This window comes from Salvelinus namaycush, chromosome 15 (assembly GCF_016432855.1).
Source record: "Salvelinus namaycush isolate Seneca chromosome 15, SaNama_1.0, whole genome shotgun sequence".
Taxonomy (NCBI): domain Eukaryota; kingdom Metazoa; phylum Chordata; class Actinopteri; order Salmoniformes; family Salmonidae; genus Salvelinus; species Salvelinus namaycush.
In genome coordinates, this window is record NC_052321.1 from 41,908,815 (window position 1) to 41,923,899 (window position 15,085).

The window sequence follows — 15,085 nt, forward strand, 5'->3', positions numbered from 1 at the left end:
CATTTAAGAAGTCACACTCTCCTCTCCCGTCCTCTAGGTGGTAGGCTTCGATGGCTCAACCACGGTAGACGAGTTCCTGACCACCCTGACCCAGAGGGTGGGCATGAGGAAACCACACCTGTCTGGCTTCGCCCTCTTCACTGACGACCCCTCAGGGAAAGACCTGGAGCACTGCCTACAGCCCAGCGTCAAGGTCAGTGTGGACTAACATACACTTGTGATTATATACCTGCAGATGCATTGTGGCAGTTGTTCCAGTACCACGCAATCAAACCTTTTAGTGCCCGCAACTAAGTATAAGGCAGTAAACAGACGGGTAGACTGGAATCAGAACAGGGAACAGGGAATAATGTACAAGAGAGCAGGGTCGGCCCGTAGAGATAGATAGAGGACTCATCTTTTTATCTGGGCCATTATAGCATCTGTGACAGCATGGGCAGCGCCATTGAGGATATCTCCATTGTAAAGTAGTCAATTGTCTTCTTCTTCGTTGGCTGATTGCGCCCAACTCGTAGGAATCCCCACCCACGTGACCACCATTAAAATGGTGGAAGCACTCAATGGCAATGTCCATGTTGTAACAGGTTTTATCCGTAATGAGTGTTATATCTATGTCAATGGGTCTGCCCGGTCAGTTTGCATGGTCAGGAAAACTCCTGGCTCCAAAGTAGAAGACAATTAACTAATTGATCTTTTAACTCTCACCTCTGCCAACAGATCTGTGATGTCATCTCCAAGTGGGAACAGGCCCTGAAAGAACTGCATCCTGGGAAATATGAGGGGACACGCATCGTCCGTCTGACATACAAGAGCAGGTAGGCTTTACCTTGTTTTAGTTCCTTGATGTGTTCATTGTTGAGCTGAAGACACCCAAAATGGATGACGAGGTGCAGACCAGCGGACTTTTGATTGGATTTTTACGAATAACGTATCACTCAGTGACACACACATCATGCGTTAACCATTGTGATGTCTGTTGTGTAGGTTGTGTTTCCGGGCCCAGGCTAAAGGGGAAACGGACCGTGAGCGCCTCCTGCTAGCATACCAGGTGAATGACGAGGTCCACCAGGGACACTTCCCCATCAACAAGGAGTTGGCTCTGGAAGTGGCTGCTCTCATGGCTCAGGTTGGTACTGCTTTGGTAAGGAGAGGGGCATTATGGGAACTGCCAAATTTTTTTTTTCGTAGTCAATTCAATTGACTACAAATGTGTTTTTATTACACATCACACCCTCTCCCTCCCCAGGTAGAACATGGTGACCTGGACCGTCCGGCACCCTTCTCCCCCAGCAGTAGCTCCTCTCCTCAGCCTAAAGCCCAACAGATCTCCCCTAGCTGCAACTCCCCTCATCCCAAAACCCAACAGATCCTCGTACAGGCCCTGGAGCGCTTCTACCCCAAACGCTACAAACAGGACTGCACCATGGACCAATTCAGGTAATACGCCCATACGCACGACCAGCTCAGGTGATGCATTACCCTCACAGACAGATAAAGTAAGACACAGGCTTCTACCCCAACCGCTTTTAACAGGACTGCAGCATGGGACAACTCGGGCAATACTGGCCACGTGCACGCATTATACTCAGATAAAGATACCTATACAGACACAGACAGACTAATTATTCCTTCAACTCCCCTCAGAGACCTATCAGAGCGCCTGGCCACTAAGTGGTCAGTCCTGCGTGGCTGCAGTGCCTCAGAGTGTGTCAGAATCTACTTGACCGTCGCTAGGAAGTGGCCGTTGTTCGGTGCCAAGCTCTTCAGTGCTAAGGTAAGTGGGGATGCAAGTAGACTGAACAACCTCTACCGCGTTCCTGAATGTGTATTCTACTGCAAGTGTCCAACATAGTGTGTCTGTACTGTATGTTTCCAGCTTTTGCTGAATCTGTGTCTCCAGTGACTTGGAAGGTCTCTCTATAATCAAATAAATGTTTCTGTCCTCTTTCCTCTTTTTGGAAGGCCAAGTGTTTCAGTATTTACCCAGACAATAGCCCCTTCCTATTGAAACCGTTAGTAGCACCGATATATATGTAGCGGTACCGGTGTATCAAGTCTGACACCGACAGGCTCCTGAACAGCTTCTATCCCCAAGCCATAAATCTGCTAAATAGCTAACAGAACGGCTGCACGGACCATCTCAAATCAAATCTTCATCAAATCAAATTTTATTAGTCACATGCGCGCGAATACAGCAGGTGTAGACCTTACAGTGAAATGCTTACTTACGAGCCCCTAACTAACAATGCAGTTTAAAAAAATACGGATAAGAATAAGAAATACAAGTAACAAGTAATTAAAGAGCAGCAGTAAAATAACAATAGCGAGACTATATACAGGGAGTACCGGTACAGAGTCAATGTGCGGGGGCACCGGTTAGTTGAGGTAGTATGTACATGTAGGTAGAGTATTTAAAGTGACTATGCATAGATGATCACAACAGTGAGTAGCAGCGGTGTAAAAGAGGGGGGGTGAAAGCAAATAGTCTGGGTAGCCATTTGATTAGATGTTCAGGAGTCTTATGGCTTGGGGGTAGAAGCTGTTTAGAAGCCTCTTGGACCTAGACTTGGCGCGCCGGTACCGCTTGCCGTGCGGTAGCAGAGAGAACAGTCTATGATTAGGGAGGCTGGAGTCTTTGACAATTTTTAGTGCCTTCCTCTGACACCGCCTGGTATAGAGGTCCTGGATGGCAGGAAGCTTGGCACCAGTGATGTACTGGGCCGTACGCACTACCCTCTGTCTGAGTTGACCCTTGTACTTTATTCTCTATGCATACTCACAGGACTCACACACACTGACACTCCAACACACACATAACATGCACATACATTTATACTGACTCTACACACATGCACACACACTCACATACAATCATAATTTACGCTGCTGCTACTCTGTTTATCATATATCCTGATGCCTAGTCACCTTACCCCTATACATACAGTATCTACCTCTATCACTCCAGTATCCCCTCACATTGTAAATATGGTACTGGAACTGACCTTGTATATACACTAAATATACAAAGGTATTTGGACACACCTTCAAGTTAGTAGATTCGTCTATTTCAGCCATACCCGTTGCTGATATGTGTATAAAATCGAGCACACCGCCATGCGATCTCCATAGACAAACATTGGCAATAGAAGTGCTCAGTGACTTTCAACATGACACTTTCATAGGATGCCACCTTTCCAACAAGTCAGTTTGTAAAATTTCTGCCCTGCTAGAGCTGCCCCGGTCAACTGTGAGTGCAGTTATTGTGAAGTGGAAACGTCTAGGGACCGTCTAGAAGTGGAAACGTCTAACTGCTCAGCTGCAAAGTGGTAGGCCACATAAGCTCACAGAACAGGACCGCAGAGTGCTGAAGCGCGTAGCACGTTAAAATCGTCTGTCCTCCGTTGCAACACTCACTACCAGGTTCCAAACTGCCTCTGGGAGGAACGTCAGCACAACAACTGTTCATCGGGAGCTTCATGAAATGGGTTTCCATGGCCAAGCAGCCGCACACAAACCTAAGATCACCTTGCGCAATGCCAAGCATCGGCTGGAGTGGTGTAAAGCTCGCCGCCATTGAACTCTGGAGTGGTGGAAACTAATCACACTTCACCATCTGGCAGTCGAATCTGGGTTTGGCGGATGCCAGGAGAACGCTACCTGCCCCAATGCATAGTGTCAACTGTAAAGTTTGGTGGAGGAGGAATAATGGTCTGGGGCTGTTTTTCATGGTTCGGGCTAGGCCCCTAAGTTCCAGTGAAGGGAAACCTTAACGCTACAGCATACAATGACATTCTAGACAATTCTGTGTTTCCAATTCCCTTGGGGTGAATTGGACCGCCGACCGTGAGCCAGGCCTAATGGCCCAACATCAGTGCCCGACCTCACTAATGCTCCTGTGGCTGAATGGAAGCAAGACCCCGCAGCAATGTTCCAACATCTAGTGGAAAAGCCTTCCCAGAAGAGTGGAGGCTGTTATAGCAGCAAAGGGGAGACCAACTTCATTTTAATGGCCATGATTTTGGAATGAGATGTTCAATGAGCAGGTGTCCACATACCTTTGGTCATGTAGTGTAGCTTCTTGCTTTCTCGTGTTCTTCTTATTTTTATTTCTTGTGTGTTTTTGTTCTACCTTATGTTATTTTTAGTGCTACATTGAAATTGATTGCTACATTGTTTAGTTTTAGATTGCAAGAAAGGCATTTCACTGTACTTGTGCACGTGACATAAAAAACTTTACGCTTGACCTACTGTCTCTGTATACCATCTGCGTCTCTCCTCCGTCTCTGTCTGCAGCCTATACCGCCCTCGTCTGTGGAGCAGTCCCAGGTTTGGCTAGCCGTCAATGAGGATGGACTGTGTGTGCTTGACTATACCATGGTAAGTGTCTGTTTATCTACATGTTTATATGTCTGCTTCATTAGCTCATTTACCATGGAATAAGTGATTATTAACAGTATGCATGCGAGTCAAAATCCAACCATGTGGCATTACTGGTACTAAAAGTGGCCACAAGGGGGGGCGTGTTTCGTTGATTCAATACCTACAGTCAGTGGTCAGAGGACCACCATCAGAAGAAAGCTCTTGAACAGATAATGACATCATATTTCAACCATTAATTACCTTCATTACACTTTTTTTTTTAAAGACAACAACCTTTCAGAATCCAACCAAAGTTGTATGGTTTGGTATTCTCTAATTCCTTTTTTAATCGGGCACAATCTTAGCTTAGATTCGGAGCACTTAAGGTTTGGGGTTTCTCTTCTCTCTTTACCAGTCTGCCTGTTGCCAGACCACAGGGGCAGAAGCTTGTTGATCTACTGGTCTGGAATGATTTTCTACTGTAGCGTTTGAAACACCAGATCCCCACAGGGAAACAGAAACTGCTGGCCTACAATTTTACCAGACATGGGTTCAATTCAAATACTATTTGAAAGCATTTGAAATACTTAAGCTGGGCTTGATTAACCTTGCCTGGGTTTATAAAACCAATAAAAATGACCCAAAAGTGCAAATCCCACCCATCTGGTTCTCCAGGCAGTCTAGAGAAAAGGGCCAAAGTATTTGAAAGATTTCAAATAGTATATGAAACCAGATCTGGGTCTACCCAGAGATCAAAATGCTGACTGAGATATAAACAATGTTAAAACACTATAATTATCTTAGCCGTATTCCTCTGTCATTTCTGATATGGCGTCCTTTCATGCTCCAATACATTTACTAGTTCTTAGGGAGAAAATAAGGAAAAAACACAATAAAGCATTAGAAATGATGTCTGGCTGCTTCAATGGTTCATGCTCAATTTGCCTCTTGAGAAAACAATAACAAGAAGCCAATTCCCAAAGAAAGGATCCTCTGGCCTGTACCAGGAAGAGAGATGAGACAGATTACTTAAAGGAAAATTCCACTCAAAAACGATCTTTTGGTACTTGTTTCATTAGTCCACTGTTGATACAGTCCCAAAATGTTTTGCATGTCAGCAATCAACTTTCAAAATACAGAAAGTGTCACAGTATGATGTGTTGTGCATCGTCATTTTGGGACAGTATCAACAGTGGACTAATTAAACAAATACCAAAATATTGTTTTTGAGTGGTATTTTCATTTAACGGCTTCTTACACTACTGAACCGAACAAACCAAACGTGAAAAGATCAGAGCCATCAAAGTCAAAAGGGTACCATGTGTTTTCCTATTCACATACATACAGTACCAGTCAAAAGTTTGGACACACCTACTTCAAGGGCTTTTCTTTTCTTTTGACTATTTTCTACATTGTAGAATAATAGTGAAGACAACAAATGCCAAGAGTATGCAAAGCTGTCATCAAGGCAAAGGGTGGCTACTTAGAAGAATCTAAAATATATTTTGATTTGTTTAACACTTTAATAGTTACTATATGATTCCATATGTGTTATTTCAAAGTTTTGATGTCTTCACTATTATTCTACAATGTAGGAAATAGTACAAATTAAGAAAAACCCTGGAATGAGTAGGTGTGTCCAAACTTTTGACTGGTACTGTATTTAAACAACTGAAATAAATCATCCATTCCTTTACAGCACCTTCTGGTCATGTACTCCTACCAATCAGTGATCACCTTTGGCGGTTGCCGTGACGACCTGATGGTGGTAGTGAGCCAGACCAAAGAGCAGGGTGGAGGGAAGAAGAGTGTGGAGAAACTGGTCTTCGCTATGGCTAAACCCAAGGTAAGGTTACCTAGTCGTCTCTATGGCTAAACCCAAGGTAAAGTTACCTAGTCGTCTCTATGGCTAAACCCAAGGTAAAGTTACCTAGTCGTCTCTATGGCTAAACCCAAGGTAAAGTTACCTAGTCGTCTCTATTGCTAAACCCAAGGTAAAGTTACCTAGTCGTCTCTATTGCTAAACCCAAGGTAAAGTTACCTAGTCGTCTCTATGGCTAAACCCAAGGTAAAGTTACCTAGTCGTCTCTATGGCTAAACCCAAGGTAAAGTTACCTAGTCGTCTCTATTGCTAAACCCAAGGTAAAGTTACCTAGTCGTCTCTATTGCTAAACCCAAGGTAAAGTTACCTAGTCGTCTCTATTGCTAAACCCAAGATAAAGTTACCTAGTCGTCTCTATTGCTAAACCCAATGTAAGGTTACCTAGTCTCCAGTATGTCTTAACTCAAGGCAAGGCCATAAAAACATTATATATTCTATTTCATTCTATAATGAACAAAAATATAAACGCAACATGCAACAATTTCAAATATTTTACTGAGTAACAGTTAAGAAAATCAGTCAATTGAAATTAATGCATTAGGCCCTAATCTATGGATTTCACATGACTGGGAATACAGATATGTATCTGTTGGTCACATATACCTTAACAAAAAGTAGGTGAGTGAATCAGAAAACCAGTCAGTATCTGGTGTGACCACCATTTGCCTCATGCAGCATTGATCAGGCTGTTGATTGTGGCCTGTGGAATGTCCCACTCTTCTTCAATGGCTGTGCGAAGTTGCTGGATATTGGCGGGAACTAGAACACGCTGTCGATCCAGAGCATCCCAATCATGCTCAATGGGTGACATTTCTGGCGAGTATGCAGGCTATGGAAAAACTGGGTAGTGGTTTGTATTCATGGATGCCAAGGGAAGCCAGGCTTCCCCCCAAAATGTACCAAATAATTAATCTTTTGTCTCCCCGTGGTTCATAATTTCCCTTAAATTCTCATGAGTCTGAATGTATCTCACCGGAGAAAGCATCCGAGTGAGCAAAACAGCGCCCCTCTGTTTCTGTATGTGTAGGCCATCTATCTGATGCTGTCTGGTCATAATGAGTATGACATTGTTGCCACCCGTAGCATTGAATGCAAGGGAAGCCAGCGAGCATTTGGGATCCCTTGACAAATAAAGTATAAAATAATACCCAATCAGCGTTGAGCTAAACTGAGTGAGCTCAACTGTGAATGGTCCTGGCCCACCAAAAAAAGTGTCAAGGCAAGCCAGTTTGGATTTGGCGTAACTCCTATCACATTGCATCGAGAGCATACGTCGTTGACAGAAACAACTTGAACTGTTGCAGCTCGTTGTCCTCCAGTGGCTAGCTAGCCAGCCAGCTAAAATTGTCCCTTTCCTAAATTAGCCATAGATGGAGATAGGGATTTGGATTTACTAATTCTCCATACTGGCCAATGATTATAATGGTAATTCTGATCCAATCATAAATTCATACATTGTGCCCCTGGCCTGAGAGGATGGAAGTTCAATATGTAGCTAGATGTAGAAGGCAAACGCTAACGTTGCCCATGAAAGGAAGTTAGGCTATCGACCAAACATTTTTGCCAGGTAGCCTTCGATAAAAATAAAAAATAAAAGCGTGTACTGTGTGACAGAGTGATAGAGACCGTTTCGTCAACATGAAAGCCTTGGCGTTTCTCTACAAGTAGGGTGGGTCTATATGTTATTTTCTACTTACACGAATGCACACAGAAATCAGAAACATGGACAGCCACGTCATATTTAGCTTACGTTGATTGGACTAAATTGTTTTTGGTATCTGTTAGTTGTCACTGTATTCGACTAAGCAGAGATGATTTGATGATGTTGAAATGGTGCTGGAATAGTGGAGGCAGCTCCTGTTTTCTTTGCGACTTGCGGTAACCTCGTGGTTCTAAATCAATAACGTTAGTTGTTTAGTGGTCTGAAATGTCGGAAACATTAACATGCTTGACCATGCTGTAGGTCATGTAACTGTTTGTTACATGCAATATGCTTTGTGGACTTCACCGGACAGAGGTTGCTCTACGGTTTTGTGATGAAACAAAGTTGTGGTTGAATTTATTCTGCCACTGTGTCTGTCTTCTTATTGTGTCGGCCTATTAGACTATACACTACTGTTCAAAAGTTTGGGGTCACTTAGAAATGTATACATGAAATGAGTTGCAAAATGAATAGGAAATATAGTCAAGACGTTGACAAGGTTATAAATAATGATTTTTAATTGAAATAATAATTGTATCCTTCAAACTTTGCTTTCGTCAAAGAATTCTCCATTTGCAGCAATTACAACCTTGCAGACCTTTGGCATTCTAGTTGTCAAATTGTTGAGGTAATCTGAAGAGATTTCACCCCATGCTTCCTGAAGCACCTCCCACAACAGCTCAATAGGGTTGAGATCGGGTGACTGCTGGCCACTCCATTATAGACAGAATACCAGCTGACTGCTTCTTCCCTAAATAGTTCTTGCATAGTTTGGAGCTGTGCTTTGGGTCATTGTCCTGTTGTAGGAGGAAATTGGCTCCAATTAAGCGCCGTCCACAGGGTATGGCATGGCGTTGCAAAATGGAGTGATAGCCTTCCTTCTTCAAGATCCCTTTTACCCTGTACAAATCTCCAACTTTACCAACACCAAAGCACCCCCAAACCATCACATTGCCTCCACCATGCTTGACAGATGGCGTCAACCACGCATCTTTTCATTTTTTCTGCCCGTCTCACAAATGTTCTTCTTTGTGATACGAACACCTCAAACTTAGATTTGTCTTTCCATAACACTTTTTTCCAATCTTCCTCTGTCCAGTGTCCGTGTTCTTTTGCCCATCTTAATCTTTTATTTTTATTGGCCAGTCTGAGATATGGCTTTTTCTTTGCAACTCTGCCTAGAAGGCCAGCATCCCGGAGTCGCCTCTTCACTGTTGACGTTGAGACTGGTGTTTTGCGGGTACTATTTCATGAAGTTGCCAGTTGAGGACTTGTGAGGCGTCTGTTTCTCAAACTAGACACTCTAATGTACTTGTACTCTTGCTCAGTTGTGCACCGGGGCCTCCCATTCCTCTTTCTATTCTGGTTAGAGCCAGTTTATGCTGTTCTGTGAAGGGAGTAGTACCCAACATTGTACAAGATCTTCAGTTTCTTGGCAATTTCTCGCATGGAATAACCTTAATTTCTCAGAACAAGAATAGACTGACAAGTTTCAGAAGAAAATCTTTGTTTCTGGAGATTTTGAGCCTGTAATCGAATCCAAAAATGCTGATGCTCCAGATACTCAACTAGTCTAAAAAAAAAAAAAGGCCAGTTTTATTGCTTTTTTTAATCAGGACACAGTTTTCAGCTGTGCTAACATAATTGCAAAAGGGTTTTCTAATGATCACTTATCCTTTTAAAAAGATCAACTTAGATTAGCTAACACAACGTGCCATTGGAACACAGGAGTGATGGTTGCTGATAATGGGCCTCTGTACGCCTATGTAGACATTCCATTAAAAATCAGGCGTTTCCAGCTACAATAGAAATTTACAACATTAACAATGTCTACACTATTTCTGATCAATTTGATGTTATTTTAATGGACCAAAAATGTGCTTTTCTTTCAAAAACAAGGACATTTATAAGTGTCCCAAACTTTTGAACGGTAGTGTATATCACGGTCGCAATGCACAAATTTGTGCACAACATTTGAGAGAAGTAAGCTTTTTGTGCATATGGAACATTTCTGGGATATTTTATTTCAGCTGATGAAACATGGGACCAACACTTTACATGTTGCGTTTATATTAATGTTCAGTGTATTTCTATAGGTAAGACTTACCGTAGGCTTGGCTTTACCTCTGGCCAAGTGCAAGTGGTCAGTGAAAACGATTAGTGGATAATTATCATCATGGACCACAACAGCTCTGCCAACTTTCAGTCAGTCAATAGGATCTTGCTATGCAGAAAGCCAGTGTGAAAAGTAGGAGGTGAGCTCCTGCTGTGTTGCGCGGTCCACAAGCAGCAACCAGGGTCATGGGTTCAATTACCACAGGGATCACATCATTGTACCTTAAATAGCTTTGGATAAAATCTCATATTACGTGATATAATAGTTACCCTCCACTGCCTTGGGCAGATGTAGAAAGCAGGTTGATCCTCGATTTTATTTGATCTGTTCTGCCTCAGAGGAGCCAAAGGGAGCGATTCAAAGAAACGCAAATAAATGACCAGTGCACTGAAATTGACTTTAAAAGGTGATTTTGGCTTGAGCCACCATTCGTTAATCTGTGTTGGGTTGATGCCTGGCCTAAGCATACAGTAGAGTCAATTTGCTAATAAGGCCCTGCTGTATTCAGGAAGTCAAGTCAAGTCATTTCTATGGTTTTCTCATTGGCTTTAAACTGAACTTCTAAATGTGAGCAAATGGGCATCCAGCTCCCTTGGATCAAATGAAATTCAATCATTTCAAATGGTTAAACAATTTCCCCCTCCTTACTCTGTCTTCTCCTCTCCCGTCTTCTCCTTCTCTCCTCCTCTCTCTCCCCTGCACGGTCTCCTCCTCCTGTCCTCCATCCCTCTTCTCTCCTCCCAGATCCTGGAGTTGACTCTGTTAATGGCCAACTATATTAACTACTGGACCCCCGTCCTTCCTGGGGCCCAGCACCAGTCCCCAGGACCCTGCTCCCCTCTGGGGCCCCGTGGGGATGGGGCTGAGGCCGGGAAGATGTGGGACGTGGATAGTAGACACTTTCCCTCCATGACCTACACAACCAAAGGACCCACTCTACTGTGAATACAGAAACCACAATCAACCCCCTGTTCCAGTGCATCTTTGGAAAAACAGGGTCAAGTTCCTTAGCCAATAAATGGAAGAAAACTGACTGAAACAAGGAGGATCTATACCTGGACTTGTCAAATAAGAAATGCTCATTTTTGTTTTCCATTTCAAATGGTTTTGCGACAGTGTACCCTACTGAACATGATCCAGGACTGAGAAACTGCAGGGTATTGTGGGAGTTGTGGTACAGAAGATATTTTGCTCCACATACATTACGTTACACCTGAAAATGGCCATTGTTTTATTTTGCCCTCATTCCCTCTGGCCGGGAGTGGATTCTGTTGCATATACATATGACATTTCTGTTTAACCACGATGAATGGGAGATCGTCATTTGTGGAAGGGACAATAGATCAAAGGGTTAACAGTTAGTCGGAAGAAGTGGGAGAGGATATCGTTTGTGGTTCATATGAAGATGTCGCTCTTCGAATGTTTGTGTTTTAGTCTTTAAATTGTTGTATTTATTCCTGTAACAAGAGTGTTCACCTCTGCTTAATTTACAAAAATATGCTCACGTTTGGGGACTATTTGAAAAACAATTGAGCCTTGAAAAAGGAGATTTACAGTGTGGGATCAGCATAAAGGACCAACACACACACACACACACACAACTTGTTGACCTTGGCAGTCTGGCCATTATCTATACAATGAGAAATAACCTTAATAGCTGGCAGCTTCTCCCTCATTTAAACCTTAACTCTCCCACACCGCCACCCTTGTCTGTTCCAGACAGTGTATGCCAAATGGCACCCTATTCCCTGTATAGTGCACTATATAGGGAAAAGGGCTCCCTTTGCAATGCATCCACTGTCTTTTTTTTAAGGGAAAAAGGCTGTTTAAAAAAAGAGGAAAATACTGTTGATTTCTTTTGGCTCTTTGGTACCTAATGTGGATTGGACTAACGTTATTTAACATTAAACCAGTACAAAATAATTATAATATACGAGAAATCAAATTGTACTTGATTTTTTTTCATCAAACAATTATACAAAATGTCTTGACTTTTCTAGAAAACACCAGGCCAGGGCCTGAGGAGGAACCATCAAAGCTCTATAACGTATAATAACAAGTGATGATTGTACCATTCTGACCAAGCAATGTTTTTATAACCATTTGGACCACATAATGGTTATCAGTCTTTTTTAAAGATTATAGTGAAGAATAGAGATGGAATATAATGTATGATGTGTCTGTCAGATGTATGAAGTCATTGGGTGGCATGTTCCTACTGAAGAAGCAGCAGCTATTCTTCCTGGGGTCCACACAAAACATAGAACATGACATAATACGGAACACTAATGGACAGGAACAGCAACAGCAACACAAATGTAAACGAATAACGCTACGACTATACAATACAATGGAAGGTAATGAGAACGCAGCCAGGTAGGACGGATTACATGGAGAGGTCCAGCCACATACGACTGGTACGATTACAGATATTCAAATGTTATTAGTGACTTGAATTGTTTTGGATCAAACCACTTGTTTTTTGTACTTATTTATTTCATTTCCAGCATTTTGTGTCTTTTTTTGTTTGCTGTAAATTATGTTTAGCAGAACTGTTAGGTTTTCAACTGGAAAAACTGACAATGACTTTGTCTAAAGTAGCTGAATAATTTAACTTGACAGTTTTACACTGTATGAATGCAGTATGATTTGTGAATTTGGGATGTTAGGTCAATGAAACAGATTATATACGATGTGCTTAACTGTTATGAGATTCTGTGTCTTAAATCAAATAAACCGTACAATCTACACAACTGTTTTGTGTGATACATTTTCAATTCCACTTTCAAGGGACATTGCGCCCCGTAATTCTTTCTCAATGTGGAAACAATCATACATTTATAGCCTGATTGGAAAATATGTTGACGTTGAAAGTGCTTATATACAGCATGATGGAATTTGGCATGGCTTTGACCTAGGAAACATTTCGAAAGACTCCAAACATACTGGCGAATACAATACGCTTGTTCTTATCTTGTTTTTTTTACACCCAGACTATCCCCATACATTGGCAAATGTGCCAGTGTGATGTACAGTAGGCTATGCATTGTGCGCATGTTGACGTAGCTGGGGTTTGGTAGCTAGGATGGTAGTTGCTCTGATTTGTTTCATCCAAACGGGTCAAAGTGGTAATGATGTTTTCCTGCCAACAGCATTGCTATAAATCTTTCTCTTTTAATTGAATGATTTCTGAAAACCTCATGTTTTGTAGTTACTCTAATAGGATTTTTGTTGTTGTATTTACTAGACACTGCCAACTTAGGAAAAAGACAATTGTTTGTCATTGTTTTTGCTCTCTGTTGAAGAGGATGGAAGCAAAGCTTGTTGTCGGTTTGGCCATTCCGTAACGTTGCGTATGTGTTTGTCTCTATTTTAGCCTTATGATTTTAAATAGCATTTTTTGCTTTAGGCCCTATGGGGGAAATTCAGACCCAAGTTACGCATGTGTAAATGGAACTTTTCCCTTTTTTTATGCACTTGTCTCTATGTGTTTCTGACCTTGAACCTATGCATGGGGGTAAAATGTTCCTGTTTCCTTAAATGTGTAGGCTATAGGCTATATTAAATATTATTACCCGCTATCAGTAGCGGCCTTATGTAATAAGCATTTATATATAACTTTTAATGTAGTTTTTGTTCCCTTCCCTGCATTAGTATCATTCCATTACATTGTTTGATTCAGCCAACCTATATTTCTTTCCTCTGTAAAACGCTGTCACGTCCTTGTGGTTTTGGCTGAGGGTCAAGTAATAGTGGATACTAGGCCAAATACAAATTATAGTAAAAAAACTCATGTGGACATGTAAGCTTAATAAATCATTATGGAGCTCATTATGGCGCTCAAACCTGAACTTTGAACTTGACGCATGGCACAAGACTTGGCATTTGCCATCACACAGTTCCATGATCAGTGCAGGCAATTAGGGTATATTTATTATATCATACCATTGCATACTATTCTCCATAGTATAAATATAATGTAGGCTACATTACTTCCAATGGTACCATTGATGAACTGAACGTGGCAACTTTCAGAATGAATCAAACCAACTTTTTGGGGTTCGTACGTAAAAGCTTTATTTTTTCCATGAAGTAGGATCCGTGATTTTTCCCTAAACATTAATAATGTGTCAAATCTGAGTTTTTTTTTTTCAGAACCCATCTGTCCATGGGTTCTGAAACAGAGACCAATATACATATGTTTTCATGGCCATCTTTCTGTGTTCTGAGCGCATTCTCCATAGTCTACATTATAGTCTTGTGCCAATCAAATTCTAATTAAAGGTACACCATATTTAAAGGGATTACTTTGAAGAAATGAACAGAAAAACGAATTGAACAAAAACTCCCTGGTTAAATTGGTAGGCTACCCAGTGGGTGTGTTTCCTGGGGTTAAATGAAATGTATTCAGAGAAGGTTTTCCCATCTCCACAGAGGAACTCTGTAGCTCTGTCAGAGTGATCATTGGATTCTTGGTCACCTCCCTGACCAAGGCCCTTCTCCCTCGATTGCTCAGTTTGGCTGGGCAGCCAGCTCTAGGAAAAGTCTTAGTGGTTCCAAACTTCTTCCATTTAAGAATGATGGAGGCCACTGTGTTCTTGGGGACCTTCAATGTTGCAGAAATATTTTGGTACTCTTCCCCAGATCTGTGCCTCAACACAATCCGGTCTCAGAGCTCTACAGAGAATTTCTTTGACCTCATGGCTTGGTTTTTGCTCTGACATGCAACTGTCAACTGTGGGACCTTATATAGACAGGTGTGTGCCTTTCCAAATCATGTCCAATCATTGAATTTAACACAGGTGAACTACAATCAAGTTTAGAAACATCTCAAGGATGATCAATGGAAACAGGATGCAGCTCAAGCCTCATAGCAAAGGGTCTGAATACTTATGTAAATAAGGTATTTCTGTTTTATTTTTTATAAATTCGCAATAATTTCTAAAAAACAGTTTTCACTTTGTCATTATGAGGTATTGTGTGTAGATTTATAAGGGAAAACAATAATTTAATCAATTTAAGTCAA

At 41.8% G+C, this 15,085-nt stretch overlaps 1 protein-coding gene across 1 annotated transcript in view; it reads left to right on the top strand.

Annotated features, from left to right (window-relative positions):
- Positions 1 to 12,799, top strand: part of LOC120060086 (pleckstrin homology domain-containing family H member 1-like) — a 61,253-nt gene extending 48,454 nt beyond the window's left edge. The window contains exons 24-31 of the mRNA XM_039009148.1: positions 38 to 193; positions 718 to 815; positions 985 to 1,126; positions 1,247 to 1,437; positions 1,645 to 1,774; positions 4,294 to 4,377; positions 6,059 to 6,205; positions 10,804 to 12,799. Coding sequence (XP_038865076.1) covers positions 38 to 193; positions 718 to 815; positions 985 to 1,126; positions 1,247 to 1,437; positions 1,645 to 1,774; positions 4,294 to 4,377; positions 6,059 to 6,205; positions 10,804 to 11,004 — 1,149 coding nt within the window. The 3' untranslated portion in view covers positions 11,005 to 12,799. The remainder of the gene's footprint in view (positions 1 to 37; positions 194 to 717; positions 816 to 984; positions 1,127 to 1,246; positions 1,438 to 1,644; positions 1,775 to 4,293; positions 4,378 to 6,058; positions 6,206 to 10,803) is intronic.
- Positions 12,800 to 15,085: the final 2,286 nt, after the last annotated feature.